Here is an 18,529-nt window from a genome sequence, read left to right on the forward strand (position 1 = left end):
CGGAAACGAGCTTTATCTTTAAAATGAAGTAATTTGATCATTTCACCATACCGGCCTTCCCGGTGTAGGAAGCGGAAGTTGCGTCCTTCTTGTTCGTACTGTCTTTTGTTGAATTACCTGTGCAATTGGGTGGGATTGTGTGCAGGGCCGTGTGTTTGAGTTGGTACCGTAATTGGATTTAAGTCGACTTGTTCATCCACTTGGTTTTACACGAAGTGCTTGGACGAAACCTTTGCGGAGGACCGTGAAATCGGTTAAATGAAATAAAGTGTACAATAAAGCACGTACGGTTGTGCATTTACCTTTCATCGCTCCCGTTCTACCGCGAGCCGCTTGGCACGTGGCCTTTTCCATTCATTTGAACATGAGACAATAGCAGAACATAGATAGTGTAGAGAATGTGGATTAAATCGCAACGCTGAATATGTGTTTGAAATAATGGTTAGAAACAAAATAATAAAACCATATGTGTAAACTATTTTATGCTAAGGGTGTAAAAATGCGTGTTTGGGCTATCTAATGATAAATAGTATACAAAAACTTAGTTCCACAATTCGATCAAACTCAACGGATGCTTCCCATACTACGTTCGTTCTAGAGAGCTTACATTTTTTATCCAAGCATTGTACTTTTACCGGTAGCTATTAGTAACATCAGAGAGTCGTTTTGATTTTAAACCTATTAGTCACGTCATCCTATTTCACAGGCAAAGTAACGGACAAAAAAGCTGATGTTACTAAGTCGGCAAACTGTAAGCCATGAAATGTTTTTCAGTTCGTTCGTTCATTTAACAGAAGTTTGTTGAATGACGTAAGTCTTTAAAATCGGAAGTGCATGTGTTTTATTATTTAATCCTGAGTTTAAGCTGTAAATGACTTTATCACATAGTTTTAATCGTAAGAGTATGCATTCACTTTTGTAGCTTTATCATAGATTCGATTAATCGTTTTCCTTCGAACTTATATGCAATTTTAAGTTTCAAACAGTATTTTAGTATATGAAATATTGTTCAAACGCATTCCTTGTGCACAAGTGTTTCGTATGCATCGCAATGATGCTTAATTGCACTTCATTCATTTATTAAAACGTATAAACAGGATTTTAATATTGCACTCAGAAAGTTACATGCCAAATAATATCAAAACCTTTTAAATGTAACTGGTTGACGCACGTAAATATTCAAAAATATTAATTGTTAATGTTTGATTGTTTGATGACATAAGAAATATCAATTTATCAAAAAGTAATGATATTAATATATTATAAAAAGAAGCATTTGTGCCTATAAACTAGCAACAGAATATTTTTTACCCAAAATTTCTACACTTTTATGTCTAACTCGTACAACATTTAAAGGGTATCGAAATGGTAACTGTTTTTCGTAGATTGGTAATACCATCATTCAAATCCAAGACTCTTCTTTGTACAAATAACACATTTTTTAGCACATTGCTCCAAAGCGAGCTTCCGGCTTAAAAGTGTTTTGAAAAGAGGGTTTAGTGAGGATCTGACCTCGAATAATTGTTTCCTAGTGTGTTGCTTTATTTTCCATACCAGCGAACGAACACAGAAGGGTTGCTCACAAAAGCCCTTCCCAGAGCAAAGTCTCCGCTTCCGATAAGTGAACTTTCTAGCCGCAAACACATTTGTCACAAGATTTCCACCAAATGGAACCACCATAGAATCAGCAAATCCGGCAGCCATCGCGGCGAGCCTAGGTTGTTGTTTGGTAAAACGTCTCACTTCCGACCCCTGCCGACAAAAACGCGCACCGATCCACACCCAAGTGACAACCGAAAAAAAGTTTATTGGGTGTGCAAAAGTTTTACGCTTCCATTCCGGAAGTCGGACGAACAACATCCGATCGTTCATCTTCTCTGCCCAATAGCAACAGAACCGTGCAACATAGGCAACTAGGCGAGCGGGATATCAAACCCAACCAACCCTGCCAACCAACCATCCGGTGGAAATAAACAAAACCTACTACTACCACAAATGTGAACGAACATCTGTCAAACAACTTGGCCACTTTTCTGGTCGTGATGATGGAGACTGTAGGATAAATACATTTCCCCCCCTTTTCTCGTCCTTTTTCAAAGCACACCACGAAACTGTGGGCAAGAATGCTCTACCTACGTACCGAACAAAAAAGAAATAACCGGCATGCATGCATCATTCTAAGCCTGCCCGGGCCCATGCCTAATGATTAATCGTGGACCATCGTTCAGTGCTCGTCCTGGACTGTGGGAAACCGCTGCTCGAGATAATCCACGGTAAATAATGAACTTCCTAGTTTCGGGTGCGCCAATTCCAAGTTCAAGGTTCCTCCCGTAGAGCTTAGTAAACTAACCATCAAGCACGAGGTGTACTTGGAAGGAGGGGGTTATTCGGGGAAAACGACGTCAGTAGAGAGACCACGGTTGAGTCGGAACAGTAGTTAAAATACCAACAACATAAAAAAAAAACACTGACACGCTAAACCTACATGCAAAATCGGTTGCCAAGGGAACTTCTAAATGTCGAACGCGACATCCGATAGAAGAAACTCCCACCCAGTTGTTGGAAGCTTTTGGAATACCCAAAAACTAAGCAAAACTTGTGCCATTTGTAACAGGCGCGAAGCACATTTGGGCATCAGCATCGCGATGATGGATTCCGTTCCCTTGACATCAGGTATTGTGGGTTAAGTTTTTCCACGTGCAAACTTGTTTCCGGTGAACTTTTTCCTTCAACACCTGGCCGAGGATCGCTGGTGGTTCCGAGGGCACGTTAGGGTTGAAGCATAACCATTTTTCACATTTGTCATGAGGTTACACCGGTGGTAGAACACGCAGGTTGCTTCCGCCTAGCAACTGGCAAAGCTGTCGAAACCGGTGAGTTCAATTTAGAACTTGGTAAGGCATTAAGTTGAGAAAAAAAATACAACATCCATGACACGTAGCCCGTGCAAATGGATACATTTGATAAATGCACGTGCAAACGGCGGTGAAGTTTTATTGCATAGATTTCCGCCGGCAGTTTGCATATTTGAGATGACAGCTTGGCATCTATTGGTGTTTTGGCCGTGCTATGGAACTGATTGCTGGAAGGATTACTCAAATAGGACATTGGACAAAGTTGTTAAGGTGCTTAAGCATGTTTCCTATTTTTGTCGTTGAAAATCATGCTTTTATAGAGGGTTTCCTTTCATCTGGGATTGAAACTCCAAATGTGGATTCTTTAACACAGTCACATCTATTCGTGTGTTCCGTCAATAAAATGGAAGCATCGTTTTATTAGACGCATCTAAAAACATGAGTAAGAGTTTAATTCACTTCATTGTACCATTGAATTGAAGCAATAAAAACACTCTTGTTGCTTACGTTTTGCTGCACTTGCCTACAAAACCCAACCAAACAATCGCATTTCCAACCGACTCATAAAAAGGCAGATGTTTGCTCTAAAACGTTGAAATTCCGATAGAATCTAATCTCCTTCCGATACGATTCCGTCGGATGAGTTATAAAAAGCCAACCCCACAGCACGTGCTAAGACGTCACTGCTGATCATATTCACATAAGGATTTCAAAGTTCAGTTTAAAAATTTCTCCCATAACCTTGCTTTTCTTTTTCACGTCAAACCCTCTTTTTCTCTAGAGTTAAAAAAACACAGGCTCATTCCTAACCAGCAAAGAATCGTAAAATTTTAAAAGTGCTCATAAAATTGTCGTTTAAGCAGCATCGTGATGCAGCCGCCACCACACGAGGTACCACCCAAAGCATCACGTAACGCGAGCGAGCTGTGAAGTTTTTTAGTGTCAAAATATGGTTCCATTTTTGTGTCCCTCCTCCCCATCTTACCTCTAGAGGGCGGCCCCCATCGCTCGGTGCCGCTTGTGCGTAACAAGTGACTCGTAAAGCGTGCCTTCGAACCAACCCCGTTCCTGCCGGTCTTCTCACTCTCGTGATCACTGACACCCTCTTGCATTTAAGCGATATCATAAACGTTTTGCCCCGAAACTCGATCCCAGCCATGCCCGGGCGCGGAAACAGACCGACGGATTCCATTTCCACCAACTGTTCGGTGTATAATTTGGTCTCTCGGTCGCAAAGGCAGTGAAACGTTATCAGTGTAATGACTTCACATTTTTCAGCCAGTTTTATCCTATTTGCCGGCAAAGTAAACATCGCACCTTTTGCGGTCGTCAATGGGAATGGCAGCGGCGATGGGGAGCGATTTTTCCGCGGCGCTTAGCAAGATCGTTGCTATTTTGCTCCTTTTCTCCCTCGTACTTTCTTTCTTCTCTGTTCCACAAACCGGTGTATTAACTAAACGAGGGTAAAAGTAAAGCGGACCAACAAAGCAACACACCGATGAAGACGAATCTACACCGGGACAATCGCGCATCGTGGTGTATATTGTGCGATTCCTTCGGCAGCAACTGAGACCGGCGGGAGGGACGCGATGGATATTCGCGCTCATAAATAATATTTAATTAGCGTAATTAAAACGGCTGAGTAAACGCTGGGCCATCGAGAGCGCAATCGAGGATTTGGATCCGTTTGCTGGAGGCACTCGAACAGCCTCTTCTGTTTGGATGGTTTTGGAAGGACGATTGTACGGAGTTGGAGAAAAGTGTGGCAATGCTGTTTGCTGCCAGCGTCAATAGCGAATCACTTCACTTTCATTTGCGATAAACGTCTGGATCGTGCCGTGGCTGTTTTGTTTCTTCCAGCCTGGAAGCGTTCTTTTCGTTGTGCCACGGGTTTGCCGGTTCATTAGCCAGTTTTGTGCACCATTATAGGCCTAGGCTACTGCTAAGCAACGTGAAATCGTGTTGAGCCATTTCCAGTTTTAATGATCCATCAGAGAGCAAGCTGGTGCGCTGGTTTTAAGAAATGGACGGCACATGAATGGCATTGCTAGATATAAGACCGTTTTTGAGCTTATGGATCGTGGATAAAAATTTTCTTCAAGGCGAAGGATTTGAACAATAAACATCTTATTCTAGCTCGCTCTCAATTTCATTTAATTCAAAGCATTTTTAAGAGTTTTTATGAATTTCATTAGTCTTTTTTTCTTCTCTATTTTACGCGTTTTTATATAGTTGAAGCTCTTTTTAAACAATGATTCATTGTTTTAAAATTCGAACAAATCAATGCAATGTTTTCATAACCCGATACCAAATTATAACTTCAAAGACATAAAACTCGTCAAGCAAGTAATCCACTGTTTGCGTCACCCTAGTAAGGTAGGGTATTATTTCGTGAAAACACCAGCCAGCACCAATCTGCTTCACCTCATGGTAGGGTAAGATTTGATTGGAGGGTGATTTGATTTAACCAAGCTTATTCAGCCAAATCGATAAGATATACCAGCTCGTTACAATTAGCATGGGAAGGGACGGGTTGAAAGCTTTCCGGAGTGTAAACTCAAGCCTCCCGTCCGAATTCCAAGACAAAGGTTGAATCTTACCCGCCCTTCAATTCGAGCGCTAATCATCTGATAAATGTGTGAATTCGTGCAACCGCAACACGAACGCTTTTGTTCGCTATAGTTCGCTTTCATGTCCTTGCCGCTAACGGTGTTGCTGCAGCACTGCGCACGTGGAATGTTTTCGCTGATTGATGTTTACTCAAAATCCCACCGGGTGCACCTACACACACACATACAAATGAAGAGGGTAGTTTGGTGGAAGCTCTCAGTTAGATACGGTAAATTTCCACCCAACCCGACCCACACTCTGGTGCTGGACATTTTCCGAATTCCTTCCGGACGCACTAATTGAGTGATGAAAGTTGGCCCCGTGGCGATCGGAGTAGTTGTTGAAGGGGTTAGCCGGCTGTACGAATCCAACTCACCCTCCCCTCAACCCATGATGGCAGCGATTGTTTAATGGATTAATTAATTCCCGAACCATCTATTATGTCTCGCGGGATAAGGCACTGTAATGGGCCGAGGGGGAAGTACGAAGGTGAAGAAAATCTCGTCGAAAGTTCGGTCGGTTAGATTGAGAAGCCACAAAATGGGATAGGAAGGGCAGAAGACCAACAAAACGATAACCATTCACCACGGTTAAATAGCATTTGTTGAAGCATGAAATGGAAACGTTAACGAAAGGACGTTTGAAGGAGTTCTCTTTACAGAGAATTGGCTTAAAATTGGGCGTTTGTTCTGGGATTAAGGCAGTGTGAATTGAACGATGCCGATTATCGATAGCCACGCAAAGCTGTGCACAACTACTATCGCGTTGATGTGCTAGCAGTCATCGGAATGTTTTGATTTGTGGATGTACTTTTTTACACCAAACAAATTTATTTTCGTAAGTCGTTAAATCGTCACCCAAATGTTCAAGTAGCAATCCGTAATGGAAAGGATTTATTTGAATATTACCAGACAGACCTCTTAAATACTTCGATAAGCCTCAGACCTCACCCAATGTGACATTAAAGTACACATTTATCCCTATCCCCATGATTTTGCTGCTTTACATAATCCGACACGATAGTGGCCAACATTTCCCCAGTAGTATTTTTCCATCCCGTGGGATTGAATGGGATGTTAAGCGCTCGCACCTAATGCCTCACCCGAGCGTGGAGTGTAATAACCATCTGATACCAGATAAACATCATCAGCCATTCAAACACTTCAGCTTCGCTGTAAGTGGATTGCATCCCATGAATGGCAAGTGCGTTTGAAGTGCCATTAGCGAGTGCTAGACCAACAGGGCCAGTGTTGATTACGATATGAATCACCTGGTGTTTACTTTTGTGTGCGGGAGTGTGCGAGCGAGCGAACGATAGATGGAAAAAATGATAGCATTTTGAACAGTCACAGATAAACGTGTGATTCTTGGGTGTACGAGAAATAGTAGCTCAATTACGTGATAGCATCGATGAACACTCTTGTTATAAAAATACAACCAGATGAATCTGTCACGTATGCTAGTCATTGACAGAATTTAAATGGAACAAATCTGTGTCGATGAGATCATAAGGTCTTGAAATATTAACAAAAGATCAATATTTGCTTAAATTTACTAAAACACACTACCTTTCATTACTACAAACATGACAAAAGGCTTCCCTATTTTCAACCTTCAGAAACTTAGTGAACAATTTTAAACATTTCATCCTGAGCGAACTACTCTTAAAACTCTGCAAAAATGGAACAAAACCTGCAAGTCTATCATAAATTGCATCATCAATATGTTACTTTTCCGATCGGTAATAATTCAAAGTTTTTCGGGTTTTACCATTGCACGGAAGTAATTTGTTGCCGGCCAGCCAGCACCTGAACGTAGACATAAATTTCTGCTCTAACAACTCCACCGCAGCCGCAGCAACTCCACCCGGCACACCAAAATAGTGCAAAAGGCATTCCCAGCGCCTGGCCACACGTTCCACACGTTCGGCAAATGTGGCCAACTTTTTGGCACTTCCGTTTGCGTCCCTTCCCGTCCCTCGCAGACCTACCGCATGGTCTCACCAGTGGTGGCAGTGATGCAATGTATTTGATCGGTGTCCGGTTGAATGTTTCAGGTGACCATATACTCTTCCCTGCCGTAACCCCTACGGAACGATACCATTTACCGTTCGGTTCACCCGTTTGAACGCTTATAGCAATAATAAGCATCGTCGTAAAAGTTTCAACTTTTCCACCTTATCATCAACCCGGCGTAAAGGAAATGCATGAAATGCTGTAGCTCGTAGGAACGGAAAAGTCCTGCCTGACCCCGCTCCTCCTCAGCCATCCACTGGCGCCTCTTTCTCTTATCGGATTCATTTCCCACGTGCCTTCTTTTTTTGCGTGCGTCGAGCTTCTCGGCACACCACCGAGCTTCCGGAAACTTGACCCAAGAAGCAATTTAAAATTTTCCCCATAAACTTTTAATTTTGCTGTTAAGTGTTTTTTCCTTCGGTAGAAAAAAATACGAAACCTTTCTCGAGACCCGATTCCACCCATCGGTGAACGCTGTCGGTAGGTTTCTGTGGGTGTGTGTGTGTGTGTGCGCGCTTGAGTGAGTATTTGAGTTGCTCAAGTGCCATTTGTGCAGAAACAGCAGGACACAAGTGCTTCAATTGAATGGGTGCAAGCGAAGAACAATAAAACGGCCACGGTGCGAAAAGGTGAAGTCGTAGGTGAAAACGACAAGTGCCTATTTGATCACAATTTTCTCACATTTTTGCTTGGTGGCCGGTGTGAGGGCGGGGACTCGGTTGCTAGTGCCGAAGGAGCCGAGTTTGGTCAACGCGAAGGTAGTAACATCAAGCGACACACGCAACCGTACATACCAGGGACTCGTGCTGAAACGATGAAGATAAACTGTGGTAGAAATTCGGTAGCCACGGCAAGCAGCACTTGATGCCGTGGGCAGGAGTTAAACAGCCAGCCACAAAAAGGTGAAATGAAAGCCTTGTCAACTTTTCCCAACTATCTACGTGATGCAATAACTGGGATATTCTTTCTTAAAGGCGGAAAATGCTACAAGGCCACGATGAGACAGCTTCTAAGACAACGAACCTTTTGTGAAGATATTTGCTTTAAGATGGTTTGCTTTCTTTTGGAAATGTAAGATAGTGATGAAAAATTGGTAAACGGGTATTGTATATCTTAAATTCAAAGGAGGTTTAACTCTATAGTGTGACTTACTTTTATTTCATGTTAACGAATATTGCAAATTTCGGTACATTTTATTCGGGTATTGTAGGATGACGTTTTAATCCTAGATTTAAAATAGAACGTAGTTTTTTTTTATTCAATGGATTAAATTATCTTTTTATAATTTAACGAGTGTAGTCTGCCTGCCTCTAGCACAATCTTCTAAAGATGGATTGATCAATTTTGTGCACATTCTCCTTAGAACTTCTGCTCTTGCAAGAAACCATGGTCAGCACTGTGCGAGAGTGTGAAGAAATTTAAGTTAAAAATTACTGACTTCAAATTCTGTCCGGGACGCTTCGTACTGCTTCCATTTGCACGCGTGCACAACGCAATAAGCTTAAGGCACCTCGGTCTGGGTAAAAACTTTGCCCTTCGGATCGAATCTCACGGTTTTAATATTCAGAAATCTTCATCCAATTAAAATATTGATTACTTTTGCCCAAGATTCCAGAGGCAGAGCGTACATAATGATGCCGAGCGGTCGGTGCGGCGGTGGGCTTGGTAAAGGCTCGCAGGTTGGCATGGTGATGCTTGGCCACCACCCACAAAGAAGATGGTGATGATGGCCCGGGTGCCGGGAGAGCCGAACCTCCTTCGCAATCCGGATAAGCTAGAACTAGAAAAGAGCACTCCAGAACCGTATCGCTTGAGTTACGATGCGAACAAGATTTGCTTTGATGTTTGCGCTGAATAAAGACACGAGCTTCGTACAAAGCAGAGCTCGCAGTAGGATGAGGAAGGAACACAAAAAAAATAACGCAAGGAAAAGTCACTGCACAGTCGGATGGATTTCCGCGTTTGTCATGACGGACACGAAAAACGGTAAGATGGTGTCGGTGTCTAGAAATTGTGCCTGGAGATCTGACAAGCGCACGACATGATTTGGCGTTCGTGGAATTTTATCTTCGTCAATTAAATTGTGCCTCGTACGGCTAAATTAGGAGCGCCGGTTCTGTAAGGGACAACTTTGTAAAAACTTTTTTCTGATTATGTTTTGTGTGTGTGTGGTAAAATTTCAACAAAGTTCCTGTTTATAAAGTAGAACATCAACAAACATACAATCTATTCAAATTGGAAGCATTTAGAACACATTAAGCTAAAAGCTTTTACCAAACGTAAAAAGGGTTATGAAACTTTGTTGATAAAATGGTAGGCTTTAGGACACAATTTGCTTGAATCATTGCCATTTATGAATAAATCATGGCTATTAATTGAGCTAGTAGAAACAACATTCTGCCAATGTACTATACCCATGCCACTCACATAAAAAGGCTCATGAAATATTTAACTTAAGGGAAAAACTCTCAAATGTGCAATGTGTGCACAACTTCACAGGCTTCATCCAGTTTAGAAACATGGAACATTATTCTATGAATTGGTAAGGGAAGGTAGGTAAAGACGGACACTTTAAGGATAATGCTAAAAATCTATGAATGTATAAATACAACAACCATGAAAATGTGCATACGTTACCTTAAGCTCATGGTTTATGAGAAAATGTGTTGAAATTTTTAAGTTTTATCGATTTTTATGTTTTTTCCATGAACGTTTTTTTTCGAACGTCCAAAAACATTTTTTTTCGTGCACTTTTGAAATGTTCTGGTAAGACGGACACCTGATATGGGAAAGATGGACACCTGTAGACAACGTTGGAAATTGAAGAGGTTTACTGTATTTTAACAAATTCTATTGCTTTCCACGTCCTGGTACGTTTGTAAACTAATTCTTGACCAATTGCAACAACGATTCATTCAGCCGTGAATTTAGGAATTGTAAGCACCGATTCTAATAGATCGTAGAATGCAGAATCTAAGGGATTTTTTTTAAATATCGAGCACTAACAGTGCAGAGTGGCATCAGCTTACAGAACAACAGTTTGAAACTTCGCTTTAGGAAATTATTCCGCAGAAAGTCCGCGACCACAGCATATTCGAGGGACTTGTTAATATGTCCAGCCATTTCTTACATTGAATATTGAAATTTTTGATATCTGTAAACCCATAGAATCTCTCATCTATTCCTGAACGATGTCATATCAATTGCTTCATTTTTTTATTGCTTGAAGTTGTCCAAGTCGTGACAAAATATTGGATTTCGTGAAGTGCCTCATCAGCGTCGAGCGAGTAATATGATAACGCATGACTGCTATTATGACCGGTGTTTCATTTCTCGCTGTTTTATTACTTTTTCTAGTTGCGTAATGGTTTATATCTTCGAAATACCCTTATTTAAGGTATATGAAGAAATCTATTCATCATCAATTGATATAAGAAATAAAATAACTCAACAAATACGGTGTCCATCTTTCCCTACGACAAAGTGTCCGTCTTTCCCGCTTTGGCCTCAGGATTCATATGCCACCAAAAACAAGGATTTTTAAAATTTTCATTCTCTTTCTTTCGCCAGATTTTTGCTTGATAATAACGACAACTCGTTCATGTCATAAACCTTCCGAAAATAAAAACAATGCAAGTTACAGAGTTTAAGATCCGTAGTAATCAAATTAAATCAACAAGGGTGCGCATGATTGAAAATTTGTTTTGTTTGTGAGTTCAACCAATTTTGCATATATTAAACGAAAAAATTTTCTCAAATATGATGTTTTACCTTCAATTTGGATTCTGAATTGTTGAATTTCTCGAAAATTACCTTTTTCATGCATTTATGAGAAGTGTCCATCTTACACGCAGTGTCCGTCTTTACCTACCTTCCCCTACGTATTTACATACTTCGAATAATGTGTCAGTAATTTAGAATGTTCATGCTCAAATTAACGTTTCACCACAGCAAATGAATCACCGGGCTTTCTTGAACCTTAACACAGAGTTACATTTTTAAACCAAACCATAAAATGCACAACTGCATCACTTTGAGCTGATGTATGCCAAAAATGCTCCAGCAACAGGTTTTATACCACCTTATACAATCCCTTCCTGATCCAATTTAGAAACAGGAAATAGTATGGTATGGCAATTTACATTTTGATTCGCCCTTATCAAGGGCTAATAGATATCAGTTTCATTCCCAGTACATACCAACCAGCGCCGAGCAATGCTGATCAAATTCTAATGCGGAAACACCATTGTCAGCAAACGGCCAAAGTTGGTCCTATTTTGGGGAATCCTTTCTAAAGTACACGGTTTTCCATTTTTCGTCCAATTCGGAACATTACCGGAAACGACCAGACAAACCAGAACCGGCGCTTTAGTAAAGGCTAATAAGGCAAAAAGCTTCACAAAACGTTTGCGTAGAAAACCAAGCCAACGAACAAGATGAGGAGAGCTTGGGAGCGGCGTGGGAAGCATCTGTTAATTAAATCCACTTTTCTCGTGTTGATTTTTGATCAAAATTTTCGACCGAAAACTGCACCGAACGGGCGCTCAGCTTGCCTCCGTCAAGAAGCACCTAAATGCCGCTTGACTAATCAAATCATTTTGGTAGAATAACTAAAACAAATTACCAGCATCGTTAGAGCAGAATGGGGATCGGGTTGGATGGGTTTTGTCTTCGTCACCCACGGGCTGTTCCTGGCCGGGCCCCCAACAACCCCGAAGCTAAACTAGACCAACTTGCACTAGGTACGGAACCAACTCGTCCTCAATCGGTCGGTTTTGCGTTAGCTAAAGTTTGCGACACAAATTCGCCAGCCTCGCCGGTGCCGGCCATTTGAGGTGGGCTCGAATTTAGCAAAATTTGCACAGTAAACTTTTCACCGCAGGCAAATATCGACGAAATTGTGTAACCAAACAACGAACCAAGCACACTTTCTGTGCGCTTATGTTGAAGGTGCTTCACTAAGCGGTAGCTTTCACAATGTAGCGAAAGACAAGGAAAGATTTTGGCAGTCAGTGATGTACGGGGAAGATGTATACACCGAGGGCGGGATTGGTAAAGGGAGCAAGAGACATAAACGTCCGTTTCCAGCACCTTGACAAACGGGCTCATCTATCCGCCCGCAGCGTGAATTTACAATTTATGAAGAGCAAACAGCTTCAGTTTACTTGGTTATTCACATCCCATGCAATCCAATGATGGGAACAGTGATTGAGCGTTGCAGTTCACTTTATCATAACCATTTACCGCAGGTAAAGTTTTGCTTCAGTTGTTCATAAATTTTAATCAAACCAAAGCAGCAAACATCAAGCTTTGTGCAGTTTGTGTACATTACATTTTGTATTATTTTAAATATACATTTGTTGTTTGTAGCTTGAGTAACATAAAGCTACTGTTCATCTACTTAACACAACTTTTCCTTTCCTGTTGACCAAACGAATTCCAATACAATACTCATGGCAAGGGCTTTCAAGAACACTTTTATTTATTGTATCCATTAGAGTCACTTTAACCCAGACACCGACTTTTCCAAGCACTTAAATCGAACCGGCAACGTTGAGATCTTGAAAGTTCTTTGGCAAAACTAAGAAAAGTTTGTAACCAGCAAACGACTCACAATATTTTCTCTGCGCCACCTAAGGATTAACACATTGTAGACTTTTTTATGTTTACATATACAGAGAACCCTCTCTTATTTGAGAGGCGATGGGACTGTCGAATAAGAGGGGTTTTCAAATTACAGAGGTGGAAAGTGAATGAAAGGTCCATCTAAACAAGAAAGAGACAGAACATTTAGTATGCAGCCTTAACTGTTGCTATAGGAAACTGCGAACAGGATTGCCAATCTGAGCATACATCATTCAATAACCATGGCAACACCATACACAAATAAGAGAGAAACAGATTTCAGAGGTTTTCCAAATTAGAGGAACAAAAATGTACTGGAAATCAAGGGACTATGCAAAATGTTCAAATAAGAGAGGTTTTTCAAATTGGAGAGGTGTCAAATAAGAGAGGGTTCACTGTAATGATAAAAATCCCACTTATTCTACTGTCTTGAGTGTTAATGATAGAAACAAATCCCAAAAAATATATGAATCAGATGAATCAAAGGTTTAAGTAATTAATTAAGTTGTTTACATAAAACATGCTACATATTTTATTATGTTTATCGTTACAGAACAATATGCAGAAATCCTGAAATTCACGGACAAAGAACTAGCTTATGTTTCATGTTCATGTTAGCTTAATTGTTTTCATCTCAATGTTCTATACATTATTTCTTTGGTTCTTTTGGTACTACTATCAACCCAGCCTTCCTATTCCAGATTTACAATACTATTTTAATGACAAAACCCATTATGATCATTAATCCTTTACATCCTATTAAATTGGTTCATAGGTAACGGCACTAACACTATTTCTAATTTTCTGGTCTTTTTTTCTGGAAAAAAAAGTTGTCCAATATCAAATGTAATGAAATTTAAGGATATTTTTAATGCTCAAAGATTCCAAGCTTGGAAGCGTGGAAAGCTTGAACAACAATAATTATCTCTTTTTGTTGAATGGTTTAATGGGCCGATTGAACTAAATTGCTGAAAAATCAAAATTTACCTTGCAAATTAGCAAGGTGTGTACAGAAAGGTGCTTCAATAAAAAAATTAAAATAAATGCTTCAAGGTAAGCTTGTAGCATACATCCAACATTCAGTATTTCACATTTCCTAACATTCTACTACTCTCTTCAACCACCAATATCAGCCAAATGACCGGTACTTGGCCGTAATACCAATATTGAACTTTTCAAATTACTTCCGGTCGTTAATTTTCAATTTTGACCTGCAACCTTCCACTTATTTTCCCAACACACTGTGAGCGCTTCCTATCAAATGGTTCAAATCTATGGTCCGCAGCGGATCATGCACGAGAACCGCACCAAAAACTCACTCCAAAATTCTAGCTCACAAAATTTCTCCCCGTTTCGTGCAAGCATTGCTTTCCCGCTTCATCAAACGGCCATTGTCACTTTTTTATATGGGGCCGCGATTTTGAGAACCTTAACTCGAACGCGGCGCAGGATTGCATTCGAACTGTGGAAACGATGCAAGTAAAGCCAAGCAAGCCATTCTCGCTCCCATTAATATTCCCCCCAGGTTTTATTGAATTTTGTCCAAACAAACCGGAATGCGCGAACCCACCTTGGTTGGGGGGCTTTTCCGGGCTGTACCATGGTCCGTGTGGCACGGATGTGGAAGTGTTCCAGACGGAAGCCACCGTCAAACAAAGCGAGAGGTTTAAAACAACCGGAATGGGAGACGATTTTCAGAGCAAATTCTAACTACCGCAAATACGTTTCCCTGTTTCACGTCGTTGCTCGAAACGGATGCATGTGTTTGTGCGCAAAAAACGTGCGCAAAAACTTTCAGCTCACATATCACCTTGCCTCTTCGGCGGGTGTACCGGCACCAGGTACCGGCGGGGAGAAAAAGCGATAGTTTTCCCTGGGAGATTCTGTTTTTTTTTTGCCTAACATTGCACCGATGATTTATCAGTTAACGAGCGAAACTTGCGGACGTACAACGCTCAGAAAAGGCAAGTAAAAGTTGGATCCAATCTCGGTTCAATTGGTTGGTTTACGTTTTCGAGCAGCGGACACGTCTTTCCACACTCACAAGAGCGTTTGGAGATTCGGTTCCGGTACGTCAGCTGGTCCAAATGGGCGAGAATAAGTTTGAATTTAATTGAAACATATTGAAGCAATCCGATAGTTCTCCGGTGAAATGTACCAGCGAAGGGGTAAGTGTTAGCCCCTTTTGCCACAACATGCAACTCAAAGGATAAACGACGGCCGAGGCCAACATTGACGGACATAGATTTGCATGTACAGATGCGGTAGACTTACAGATTAGTGGTAAAAGTTTCCGTTCGGATACAAGCGATATGAAAACTGATAAAAACCGTCGACAAAGAACCACAGACACGATATTCCATTGTAACGAATTCATCAATTCAAATCAGAAAGATGTCCATTATCTTTTTGCAGTTTATTACACAAACGAAGCTTTCAATTTTTTCTGCAGGATATGCAGACTTAAATGGTTAATATTATTAGTAGGTTGTTTTATAACTTTTATCATTGCTTAAAAAATCAGTCTAGTAAGCGTGTAAAGAAAATGCGTTCAAACTTATTTCGTTCAGCTTATATCGTATAACTTTTAAGTTGTTTAAGACGACTCTATAACCCTTAACATGATATGTTTAAACATTCTTAAGCAATTCTACTTTTTCGATATCCTTTCATTTTCACAAAGGAAATAAAATGTCAACTAAATTATTTATTACTTCTCGTCGAACTGTTTGAAATTTGCAAGAATGATTACAATTTATGGATATTTCAAGAAGCTTCTAGAAGTATGAAGCAATTTAATATGGGCCAGTCAACGGAATCATTCGCAACGATCAGTGGTGAACGAGTGTATGAATACAATCAGTTCATTGCTTTGCTATGTTTGCTATGCGAAAATTGAATGAAATCACAAAAGCTTCATGTGACATCAGTAAGGACTTTTTAAATCTGATCTCGAATAAGACTTTTCACCTACACACACTGTCACAACAACAACCCGCAGAACGGTAGAACCAACTATCGCTTACTGCATCTGCAATTCAAGTGCTGATACACCCAAGCCAGGCAATGGCTACATTGCCACAATTCCCATTTTGCTGTTAATGACTTTTAATTTACTGCTACAATGTGCATACACACCGGCCAACCCCGGAAACGCATTTGTCTCGTTCTACGCTGCGGTACTTTGTGCCAAACGGCACTTTGAAACCAGCTTCCGATGGGAGAGAAGTGTCCACTTTGGCTGCGAAACGGTACGGTGACTCCCGGTCCCATGCACGATGATGTTCGTTTTGGAACTCGGATAGCTAATTAAATTCCGAAACATCCTCCGTTTGCGCACAACCAGCAGAGAGTCATGCTATTTCATTAGCTTTACAGTCGTGCCTCCGTCCACATAGTGTCTAGCAGCTCCGAGAGAAATGAAAACTCTTCGGAGAGGATGGTCGCTGCAATGTGTAAAAAAACTCCCCCCATGCAGTTACCTCCGCCCATCTTCACGTTTAAGCGTCGGTGGTTTGATTCTGCGGGTGTCAAGCGCCTTTGAGTTTTGTCACGGAGCGGAATCTGTGGCAACAGCCGTGTCCGTGATCGGACTGTGCGGGATAAAGCCGTCTGGTAGGTAGCATGGTCGCGAAGTCTGCGGGAGCATTTGCTAATCAACTCGGTAGTGTACCTTGGCTATCCCTAATCGTTACGCAGCAACGACTGACGATTGAACAACAGCGCACTGTGCAGTATTTGCAGGGATTCCAGCATCGAAATTCTCGCAGGAACAATTACCCACATTCCCAGCATCACAATCGATGTTCGGGATATGCGATAGCAACACAATCGGAAGTGGGATTTTATCAACGCCAAAGCTGAAGGCATTCACCGTTGGTTTGTTGGAAACATGGACAACAGGTGAAAGGATGCAGCTCAAGCCTCTTCCACACTCCGGTATACCCGAAATGTATAGTGTGAAATTGCGATGAATGGAATGTTTAATTGGGATGGTTAATTTGAGTTTGTACACCGAACAACAATTTAAACGTTCGTTTGAAAACCCCAATCATTGCGTTGATTTAGTTTGAAAGACGGATTAAAAAATTTCAATGATATTGTAATAGTAATAATCAAGTAGCGATTCATAATTCTTGGTTATATATGATTGTAAATTGCACGCATAAGATATCTTTCATTTCCCGTCCGAAATTATGTTTATTCTCAATATGGTTTTTTTAAAATGATTTGCTCATAGTAGAGCAGTGAAAACTAATTGCAAACCTGTTAGCTATTCAATTTGATTTACAATACCTGTTAAAAATTTGGCAAAAGATACGAAAAGCCTATCCAGTATTTATGCATGTGCAATTTTTCTCCCTAACTACTTTCAAATAAAAACATCTAACAAACAAAATGTTGTTCATTGAGTCAAGCCACTTACTATGAGCGCATGACATTCTTCATACAAGTCATAGAATTATTCAGGGGTTTAAATAATGCCATTCTCGGGATGATGCAAAGGATCAGGACGATGATCTTAAAAGGCAAAGAGGAAAGTATCGTAGAAATAACAATATCAAGAATGTTCAACTCTTTTAGAGATTAAGTCCGCAGCAATTCTAATTATTTGAAATGCTTCATTCATTTATGCATACTATCAAGAAGTTCTGTACAGCATGCACTTGTCTATTAAAATGTCATACCCCTTTTAGCTTCAATCTTGAATCACAAATCACAATCGTACATTTAACATGAAATCCTTGCACCATTCCTAAATCATTTCTCAGCTTTGCTTTTTGTATCGTATTTAGTTGTTTTTATGTGCACTATAATTTCATGAGGTCCGTCCGTCACCACTCACCAGCAGGCACGATTTAATTAAATACAGAAATGTTTTGCATTTTCCGTAACGGAAGAGGATTGCTTTCAGGGGTTCGGATTGCTATGGAACTGGACATTTCAGCGAGTAGACACAAACTGAGACAGCTTCTAAAATGTCCCAAATGTACTCTGTTCACTCAGTCACCAGTTCTGGAAAATCGAATAAACTCTGGAAAATGGGGTTTAGGGTCCAGCTTTTTCTCGAAACTGTAGCATATTTGAATGAAAATTAATCTACCGCTGTATACCGGTTAAGGTGGCAAAGCAACGCGAATTTTGCGAATAACAATTTCAGAATACTTACCACCATGTTGTTCAGCGTCAGTGTTAGCTCAGCTTTCGGTCTCGATGGTTGTGAGGTGCAGTTTGCTCTCAGCACGTCTCCTGGCTCATAGCGGGTATGTTCCGTCCACAGGGTGGGCCCACTGTCGGGTAGTTCTGCAATAGGAAAATGCACATTTTAAAGACATCAGATGGCATTATTACAGAGAACGGTCAATCAAACATTTGCTTTACTTTTGGTAACTGTTGCGAGGTACGATATGCTTAATCGCCAGG

General features: G+C 40.8%; 1 protein-coding gene across 3 annotated transcripts in view; it reads right to left on the reverse strand.

Annotated features, from left to right (window-relative positions):
* LOC120949829 (uncharacterized) overlaps nt 1–18,529 on the reverse strand; it is a 150,736-nt gene that overhangs the window by 25,729 nt on the left and 106,478 nt on the right. For all 3 annotated transcript variants that reach the window (XM_040367363.2, XM_040367365.2, XM_049605317.1), the window contains one exon: nt 18,276–18,409. In XM_040367363.2, the coding sequence (XP_040223297.2) occupies nt 18,276–18,409 (134 nt within the window). The remainder of the gene's footprint in view (nt 1–18,275; nt 18,410–18,529) is intronic.

This window comes from Anopheles coluzzii, chromosome 2, assembly GCF_943734685.1.
Source record: "Anopheles coluzzii chromosome 2, AcolN3, whole genome shotgun sequence".
NCBI lineage: Eukaryota > Metazoa > Arthropoda > Insecta > Diptera > Culicidae > Anopheles > Anopheles coluzzii.